This window comes from Rhinolophus ferrumequinum, chromosome 15 (genome assembly GCF_004115265.2).
Source record: "Rhinolophus ferrumequinum isolate MPI-CBG mRhiFer1 chromosome 15, mRhiFer1_v1.p, whole genome shotgun sequence".
In the NCBI taxonomy this organism is placed as follows: Eukaryota; Metazoa; Chordata; class Mammalia; order Chiroptera; family Rhinolophidae; genus Rhinolophus; species Rhinolophus ferrumequinum.
The window spans coordinates 36,680,608-36,691,296 of record NC_046298.1 but is presented as its reverse complement, the minus strand read 5'-3'; the positions used below and the strand labels follow the sequence as shown (position 1 = coordinate 36,691,296).

Below are 10,689 nucleotides of genomic sequence, written 5' to 3'. Positions count from 1 at the left end.
GCTAATGACCAGCTCTTCTGTTTCTTTACAGAACCTTGACACTCACAGTGCCATTCGCACTGGTGGAAACAAGGGGCCCAGGGAATAGCTTTTCCAAAGCTGGGCAATAGCTGGGCAAACGAGTTCTAATTATGGAAGCAGTGCTGGTAGTTTATGTACATCCATCCTCAACTACGGGAGTGCTGGCTTAAGCCTATGTTGTTGCTGGGTCCCTGTCCAGGGAAGGAGGTGCTGCTGCATTGGCCAAACCTCATATATGCTTGGACCAAACCTCATATATGCTTATTAAAGGGTTCTGTACCCAATTCCAATGTGTGTGTTTGGGGGAGGGGGTCCCCACACCAGCAAGCAATTCTCTGACACCAGCTGGGTATCCTAAAATTCAACCCAATTTTAACACTGTCTACCCTGGAGACAGTGTCAAATCCCACAGGTTAAGGGCTCAGTCCTACAAGATGCCACCCACCCCTAAACACACACACACTTCAGATGCCAGTTGCCAGTCCAGTTTGTTACCTGTGCTTCTGACCAACCAGCTATAGATTGGAGGTTCCAACAACCCCCTCCTTGAGTTTGATTAATTTGCTATAGCAGTTCACAGAACTCACAGAAAAATTTGTTAAAAAGAAACAACAGACCCCAAATGAAGTCACTTCCGCTAAACCGACATCACCAAACCAAGGCTGAATACCTCACCTAAATGCAGTGACAAAAAAAAAAAAAAAAAAAAAAATCTGAGATGTTCTAAAGTAAAATTACAGCAGCCAGAGGGTGAGAGAAAGGGATCAGTTAGCCTGTTAATAGCTGTGGGCCAGCTCTGACAGTGTATGTTGGAATTTTAAAATTAATTTCCAGGTGGCTATTTCTGAGATTATCTAAAAAGAGAGAATAGCCAGGTGCCATCAAACCCCAGAAGCCCAGAGGGTTGTGGATTCTGCTGTACCTATCCTACAACTTGCCCCTTTTAGCCTCCTCCCATCCCCTTCGTCTATAGCTAATGTAAATTTTTTCAGAATGGCTAACATCTTTTTGCCCCCTACTTGATGTATAAAAACAATTGCAAAACTCTGGGATGATGGACATGTTTGTCTTTTCTACCTAGCCATGTTGCTGGTGGTTTTGACTCCATGCTCCAAGACGAGTCTTTTTTTGCTAGTAATGGCCTAATAAACCCTTTCTTTTAAAAATACTTTCAGCTGTGAAAGTTAAAATTTTTGTTTAACAGCAGTTTAAACCTTTCCTAGGAATGTAATCTTAACCAGTCTGGAATTTTCTGGTCAGCACCAGTAAGGAAATCTGCCTAAATAGACCCTTTTGTCCCCCAAAGGGAGGTGACCTTGCCTGAAATAATTCTTTTTTTCATTTATGACTTCCCTGTTCCATCCCTCTCTGCTTTAAAAACCTTCCATTTTGTAGATCCTCGGAGCTCCTTTCTATTTGCTAGATTGGATGCTGCCTGATTCATGAATTGTTGAATAAAGCTAATTAAATCTTCAAATATTCTGAGTTGAATTTTTGTTATTAAACACATTTTACTTACTGGATTACTGGTTTATTATAAAAGGATATAACTCAGGAACAGCCAGATGGAAGAGACACATGGGGAAACGCATGGGGGAGGGCTTCCATGCCCTTTCCAAGGGTGCCACTCTCTCTGAATCTCTACATGTTCACCATCTCAGAAGCTCTCAGACTCTTTTGCTTTGAGGGTTTTATGGAGGTTTCATTCCATAGGCATGATTGATCAAATCATTGGCCATTAGTGATTGAACCAATCTCCAGCTCCTGAAGGTCAGGGTGGTGGGACTGAAAGTGCCAACCCAACCTCCTAATAATGTGGTTGGTTTTCCTGGCAACCAGCCCCCATCCCTAGGTGTTTCAAAAGTCACCTCATTAAGATATGAAGAGACACCTTGACTGCTCTCATCACAAGCATTTTAGGAGCTCTGTGTCAGAAAGGGTAGGGAAGACCACATATATATATATTTCATTATAAATCATAATATCACACTTACTTTCCATCAGTATTACTGCCATGAGTAGGTGGGCGTCTGAGTGTGAAGTGCTCCTCAGGTCTGCCAGGTCAAGGCATTCTCTTAGCGACTTCAGAGCCTGTGAGAAATTGAAAATATATTTGTATCTTTACTACAATGTATTCATATATGATTTAATGTGATGAAAGCAATAAAAAACAGTTGAACATATTCATGTAAAAAGGATATGAATAGACAGTTGATAAAAGAAAAATATATTGCTAATAAACATATGAATTTTAATCGTCAGTGAGAAGAAATATCTCAAAAGTGTCAGTTAAAATGAATTCTTTTAAATTAGGCAGAGAAAATTTAAAAAGATGAAGAACACCGGGGTAGGCATATACAAATATTCAAAAATAACAAGTAAAACTAAGGAATCATGAAAGTAGTAATTAGTAAAAGTTTATTGTGCACACACCAAAAAGGCAGTTGGCAAACCAGGAGCACCCAAACCAAAACACAGAATGAGGCTCAGTTGTGTATTGTTATAAAGCAGCTTATATAGTGAGAAAGCAGTGAGTGTTTATTCATCACAATGATTGGTTGTAATACAGGCACAATGATATTGCAGGTTTGGTTCCAGACCACTGAAATAAAATGAATACTGCAATAAAGCAAGTCACAAATATTCTGGTTTCCCAGGGCATATAAAAGTTATGTTTACACAATACTGTAGTCTACTAAGTATGAAATAATTGCATTGTATCTAGAAGAAAAAAAATGTATATGAGGTATGACAATTAAGTTTGCAAGTTTGTCACAATGTTGCTAACCTTTTTTTGATACCAAAGGGATTACTCATTATGAATTTATACCAACTGGACAGTTAACCAAGTTTATTATTTGGAAATGTTGAAAAGGCTGCGTGAAAAAGACGACCTGCTTTTCGCCAACAATTTATGGCCCTTGTATCATGACAATGCACCAGCTCACACTCACTGTTTGTGAAGGAGTTTTTAGCCAGTAAACAAGTAACTGTATTGGAACACTCTCCCTACTCACCTGATCTGGCCCCCAATGGTTTCTTTCTTTACCCGAAGATAAAGGAAATATTGAAAGGAAGACATTTTGATGATATTCAGGACATCAAGCGTAATACGACAGCTCTGATGGCCATTCCAGAAAAAGTTCCAAAATTGCTTTGAAGGGTGGACTAGGCACTGGCGTGATGCATAGCTTCTCAAGGGGAGTACTTCAAAGGTGACCATAGTAATATTCAGCAATGACATATATTAGCACTTTTTCTAGGATGAGTTCGCAAACTTAATTGTTTGACCTCGTAGATGTCCAGCAACTAAAGGATGGATAAATATGGCATACCCATACAACAGGATACTATTCAGCCATTAAAAGAATGACGTACTGACACGTTACAACATAGATGGATCTTGAAAACATGCTATGTGAAAGAAGCCAGATACAAAGACAACATATTATCTGATTGCACTTACATTAAATGAATAAAACAGGCAAATCTATAAAGACAGACCTCGTGTAGGAACATATGGGGGAAATAATCCCAAGTAATTAAAGGACTGTATTTAAAGTGTCAAAAAATAAAGTGGGTGAATGAATTTTGATATGCTCACACCATAGAATATTATAGTCAAAATTAATGGATTGAAATATCATGAATCTTGGCAACCTAATGTTAAAAAGAAAAAATAAGTTCCTTAAGATTTTATGTAGCATGAAACCTATTTCATAAAGTTAAATTTAACTAAGATAAAAACTAATCTTATCCAAGAGTTCAAGTTCCTAAGTCATAATTTTTTTTTTTAAATAAGAATTTAAACCTTCTGGATTATAAGGGAATATAATTTATCACTGTAGATTCCATATACAACTGATAATACTATAATAACCTGAACTAAATGGACATCTTTTTTTTCAAAGTAAATTTTAACTGCAAGCCTATGTGGAACAATAAAGTTCCTCGTATTCTTTAGTTTGGATTCTTTACAATTCCCACTTACCTGAGCACAATGTTAAAAGTCATTAAGTTTATAAAAACAGTATGCAATTTGACTTTTAATGGTCTTTCCTTAATTTTGATCTCAGATAGTTTGAAGCCAAGGTGGAATAATGATGACTAACTAAATTATAAATTTTGACCATGACAATAGGGAATCTTCATTAAAACACTAGTTTTAGAAACACGCATCTTTAAGAAGCAGAAGTTGATTCTCACTAAACTGAAAATGCATACCAGCCTCCCCAGAAGCTAATGCACAGGCCAGAACCTAGGCTTTGGCACTCTAACATACCCATCTCAGAACAGCAAGGTGATGACGACACAAAGGAACAGACTGTGGGGATTCCATTTGAGTGATGGGTAACTCTGGATACACAGATGGCAGTAGCAGGAACATCAAGAGTCCAGAACCTATAGGGTGAGTAGTATAAGCTGGGGATTCTATGTCCAGCAGCTGCAGTGGTGACCTCACCACACAAGTTCTGTGTCATCTCACTCAGAACATTGTTCCTGGCTCTGTATCTTCGTTCCTCAGCACTCTCAGATTTTCTATGAGGAACTCAATATTCTTTTAGTGAATTCCTTATCTACTCAAATTAACAAAGGTAGACCATGTCGACTGTAACCAATGTGTTTCCATTAACATTGGAAATACAACAAAGGTGGCTACAGCAGAAATATCTGTGGGTGATAATCATTAACTCTGACCTTCTGATTTCTGGACTAATGGGGAAATAGAGCATTTCTGTTGGTAATGCTTTATTCAAAGAGGTAGCCTGAATCTGGAGTTAAAATGCACATCCTAATACTTCATTTAAACTCTATATATTGGAATACATACAAGCAAAGGACTAGGCCTGCAGCAGAGTAGGCATAGAGAATCACAGCCTGCCTGAGAACATGAGAAATAAAGGGTCAAATAAAGGAAGGTAATTTATGTGTTTTAACCCATTGCATCAAATCAATATATCATTTCTCTTCTTACATACAAACAAGAGCAGGGATGAAAATAGAAAGCAGAAAGTATTCTCAAAAACCAACCATTCAGTCTGTAAAAATGGTGAAAAGAAAAAGTCCTGCCCAACACCCATTGTCATCAGATCTGTAACATGAAATATGACAAGAAAGTTAACTAGGTTTCAATACTGAGATGGGTATATGACTTTATCTGCAGATTACAAAAGATCAAAAGAATCGAATACATTATAATCTACACCCTAATAAAAGATATTAAACTTTCAGATATTACTAGCATATTTTAAGTATTGTAAAGCATTAGATTATAAAGATTAGAGAGTAAGGAGGATGAAGAGTTGTCAAAGAAATTTCAAAACATACATGTATTAATGAATATCTACTCGATGTCAATTGGGAATTTATTTTGGGATACTCTAAAATAAATTAACTTTCAAAATACAATCTCAATGAGTTTATTGAAACTGGGTAAAATTCTAATGAAGAAACATTAGTCTCTATTTCTGAATAAAAACTATGTATTAATAATATACATATCTTTATTTCCAAGTAATAAGTTGCTGGAAATTGTTTAAGTCAAACATTGCTGAGAAAAAGATCTGAGGATGACCATTTAATATATGATAAATTGGTTCTGGCATAATTGGGTTTATTTCTGCATGGAAATAAAGCTGACATTCTGTATCACACCATACATAATTAATTCCAGATGGATTAAAATATTAAATCTATGTGTATATAACACACTCATATAACTACCCTGTTTCCCCGAAAATAAGACCTAGCTGGACAATCAGCTCTAATGTGTCTTTTGGAGTAAAAATTAATATAAGACTCAGTCTTATATTACATATTATATTAAAGACCCAGTCTTATATTATAGTAAAATAAGATCAGGGCTTATATTTATTTTTGCTCCAAAAGATACATTAAAGATGATTGTCTGGCTAGGTCTTCTTTTCGGGGAAACACGGTACATATATAAAAAATTGCACTCTTTTCCTTTATCCTCTTGCCCTCTGAAATTCTCTATAAGATCTTCCTAAGAAACAGAAAACACTGGAAATGTTTTGGAAAAACCTATTTTATAAAAATAAAATAAATAGACAAGAATATAAGAATGTTTATTGCAGCACTACTTTTAAATCGCAAAGAGGAAACAATCTAAAATATCACAATTGGGGGGTAGTTGAATTGATATTGGTACAAGCATACTGTGAAATATACCATAACCATTAAATCATCATGTATTAACTTGAAGGGAAATCCAAAATGTACAGACAAATGTAAAACAGCAAATTAAAGAAACATGTATAAAATATCATTTATTTTTGGAAAAATATACTATAATAATTTGTTAACGTTTAAGGACAAAGAAACATACCGGGGAAAAACACAAGGTTTAAACATTACTCAGAAGAAAATGGACAGAGGGGAAAGGAGTGAGTAAAGGAGGGGACAGAGATATTGATTTTTAAAAACCTATTGACATTGTTTCATTGGTTTGGATGCAAATGCATTATTTCTGTAATTTTAGATGATGAACTTAATGACTTATACTAAGAAAGGATATAAAACTTCATTTAGCAATTTTCATTTTGATAGTAATGCAAAACAGAACGAAATAGCCTATCTTTGCTAATCCTCCCACTTACAGATATTTTGCTCACTTTTTTCTCAAATTGATTATGAAATGTCTGTAAAAAATAAAGTATAATGTTAATAAAAAACAAACAAAAACCCCTAACATGGTTATCTAAGAAAAAAAGGGCACAGGGAATGAAAGGACAGACCTGCAGTAACTTTGGATATATGTTTTTTCCTTCTACAGAATGGTATCCATCCAATCAATGTAGGAAGCTGCTTGATGAGCATGAAAATTGAGGCACAGGAAAGGTCTGCCTGAAAACACTAACCTAAACCTAAACCGTGGGACATTTTTAAAAATATGTTCAGGATTTCTTAATCCAGGACTTTTAGTAGGCTTCTATACTATCATGGCAGTTGAGCAGTTGCAACAGAAATAGTATGGCCCACAAAGGCTAAAATATATGCTATCTGGCCCTTTATGGACAGCTTGCTGATCCTTGGTCTAGAACATAATACTTAATTCCAGTAACACATTTGCCGCTAATGCAAAATTGCAATGGCCTAGCTATTTTTTTCTCTTCAGAGTTTAACTCCTTACTTTTTCATTTTCAGTTGTGTGTATATAACAGAGGGTGCCAAAAAAATGTATACACATTTTAAGAGATGTTAACACTTTGGGCAACGTTGCTCAAGCAGTAGTTTGCCGTAATCAGAAGTGTCTGGATGCTGATGGTAACCACTTTGAGTACCTGTTGTAATTGCAGAAGTCAAATGTGACTTGTATTCATCTTTTGTTATCGGTATATATTAATAGTTTTTTCCTTTCTTAAAATGTGTATACATTTTTTGGCACCCTCTGTGTATATATACATCCATATATATTATATTATATATATACACACACACATACAAACACATATATATGTATATATATAATATATATCAAGAATGGGATATATAACATATATAATAGTCATGCGTCGCATAATGTTTTGGTCAACAACGAATTGCATACACAACAGTGGTATACCATACGAGTATAACCTAGATGTGTGGTAGGCAATACCAATTAGGTTTGTGTGAGCACATTCTATGATGTTCACGCAACAATGAAATTGCCTAACTATGCATTTCTCACAACATATCCCTGTTAAGTGGTACATGACTGTATATTCTATTTCACTGGCATAATGCTTAGAATAAATAAGAAACTTCATGTAAAAAATACTAGAGCTGAATCAAGTCCCTTCTTAAAAAAATCTTTATACTTAAGAGTTTAGCTACTTTATCTCTGGAAACATTTTTACATCTAAGAAATTCTGGATAAATTACCTTGTGTTGTATTCCCCTCTCCTTAAATTTCCTTGGGGCCAAGGGCTTTGCACTCCATTATTAAAAACTCCTCTTGAAAGCCTTTTGAACACTCACTGCTCTAGTGTCCAGCACAAAAGTAACGCATGGGCCACTTGCTACTTGCAGAGTTGATATATCCTCTTTGGTCTTTTTTAAAAAATTTAAATTTGAGCTGCCATTTAAAAATCAAGAGCCATCACACACTTAAAAAAGAAAAATGTAGATTTCTGGATTATCTAGCAGTCAGAAGAGCTGGCAAACAGGGCCTGACTTTCCTCACAGCATCAGTTAGCTGCAACTGGGCATTGGGCATCTGTTTTAGCTACTGTCTCAACCAGGTTCATTTCTATTCTTTTTATACCAACAGTTTGCTAATTTCTTTAGAATGTAACCAAAGAATTACATTTCAGCATGAATACTCTGATGTTTAAGGTCAGAAAGGTATCAGTTCTATCATTTTCAATATTTGCTAGGTTGAATTCTCTGATGTCAAGAGAAATACAAATTTTACTAAAGGGCTTCCAAAATGTATTCTACTCATGGGGTGATTTTCCTGCATTTTTCTCATGATGAATAAGCTGTAGACAACAAATAAAATGTTTCTACATTATTTTAGTTAGAGGATTATTAAGATAAATTCTCTGATGTTGAATAGGTTTAAGCTGTAAAAAGCCTTCCCACACATTTCATATATTCTATGGATTATCACCAGTACAAATTTTGATGTTGAATAAGTTGTGAGCCATAATTAAAGGTCTTCCCACATTCCCTATATTCATAAGGTTTCTCACCAGTATGAATTCTATGATGACTAATAAGTTGTGAACTCTGAGAATACGCTTTCCCACATATCTTACATTCATAGGGCTTCTCACCAGTATGAATTCTCTGGTGTCGAGTAAGGTCTGAACCAGAACGGAAAGCCTTTTCACATTCCTTACATTCGTAGGGTTTCTCACCTGTATGGATTCTCTGATGTTTAATAAGTTGTGAACTCTGACTAAAGGCATTGCCACATTCCTTACATTCATAGGGTTTCTCCCCCGTATGAATTCTCTGATGTTGAGTAAAGTTTGAGCCACTACTAAAGGCCTTCCCACATTCTTTACATTCATAGGGCTTCTCACCAGTGTGAATTCTCTGATGTCGAGTGAAGTTTGAGCCACTACTAAAGGCTTTCCCACATTCTTTACATTCATAGGGTTTCTCACCAGTGTGAATTCTCTGATGTCGAGTGAGGTCGGAGCCACAAATAAAGGTTTTTCCACATTCCTTACATTCAAAGGGTTTCTTGCCAGTATGAATTTTCTGATGATGACTGAGTCTTGAAGGATGTCTAAAGGTCTTTCCACATTCCTTACATTCATGGGGTTTCTCAATGGTATGAATTATCTGATGTGTAGTAAGCTGTGAGTCATGTCTAAAGGTTTTCTTATATTCCTTAGTTGTACAGTATTTCTCTTTATTATGAATGATTTGTTGTAATGTAAAGGATGGATGCTGACCAAAAGTGGGCATGCCGTCATGGGTGTATGTTGGTTGACTGAAATGTCCCTCCTGAGAGTCATGTTGTTTCTCAAACTGGCCATTACATTTCCAATCACCTCTGAAACTAGAGCACTGTAGGTCATGTCTTGTAAGTCTTCCCATTATCTCCCACTGGGCTGACTCTATTTCGCAAATTTCCTTCTTCAGAAATAATTTCTTGGTCTCACATCTTGATCCGAGGACTGAAAGAAAATATGAAAGCAATCACTCACATTTTCTTTGTTTTGGAGAAATAAAACTTCAATTAAAATGGAAGAATGAAACTTTTTTAAAAGGATCTTTTAAAAAATAGACTAGAAGAGTGAAGAAACACCACATAGTAAGATGAGGGCAGTAAGTAAGCCATTGATTTCCAAACACTGTTATAGATCAGAATTACTTAGGGGAGCTTGCTAAATATACAGATGCCTTAGTCTTATCTCCTTTGTTATAGGATAAGGAGATCTCTCTCTCTCTCTCTCTCTCTCTCTCTCTCTCTCTCTCTCTCTCTCTCTCTCTCTCTCTCTCTCTCTCTCTCTCTCTCTCTCTCTCTCCCTCTCTCTCCTGGAATAGCCTACCTAGTTTTCCCACTTGAGGTTTGCAATCGTGAATCATTAGAATGGCATTGCCTGCTAATGCTCTGCTTAAAATTCTTCAGTGGTTTCTCGTGATATTGCTCTTACAATAAAACCCAAGCTCCTGTACATCTACAAAGCTCTGAATGATCTGGTTCCTGCCTGCCTCTTCAACCAAATCTCACACGATGCTCCCTTTTGGTTTCTAAGCTCCACCCACAGTGGCTCTATTTTTGCAGTTCTTCTAATTCTCCCAGCCCTTAGTCCCTTTTAAGGCCTTTCCAGGTCCTTTTCCTTATGTCTAGAAGGTGATTTCTTTCACTCTTGACAACTACTGCTCATTTTCTAAATCTTCACTTAAAGTTCATACTTTTTGAGGTCTGCCCTGATCCCATTACCAAATTTACTCTCCTTGTAATTCCCATTTTAGCACTGTTCTCTTCCTTAGCAGGATTTTCTCAATTTATAATTTCATATTTTTTAGGTTCATTTAATATCTTTTCCCCTCAATAGGTCTTAAGTTCTGTGAAGGCAAGGAAAATGTCCATTGTCTTCATCAATGTGCACTCAACTCTGAGCACAGTCATCTCATACATAATGGAAGATCCACAAATATTTATTGACTGACACGATTAGCATGTATACTCCTTAATAAAAA

General features: G+C 36.0%; 1 protein-coding gene across 1 annotated transcript in view; it reads right to left on the bottom strand.

Annotated features, from left to right (window-relative positions):
• Window positions 1–7,517: 7,517 nt before the first annotated feature.
• LOC117035346 (zinc finger protein 850) overlaps window positions 7,518–10,689 on the bottom strand; it is a 102,971-nt gene continuing 99,799 nt past the window's right edge. The window contains exon 7 of the mRNA XM_033129239.1: window positions 7,518–9,307. Within this exon, the coding sequence (XP_032985130.1) occupies window positions 8,635–9,307 (673 nt within the window). The 3' untranslated portion in view covers window positions 7,518–8,634. The remainder of the gene's footprint in view (window positions 9,308–10,689) is intronic.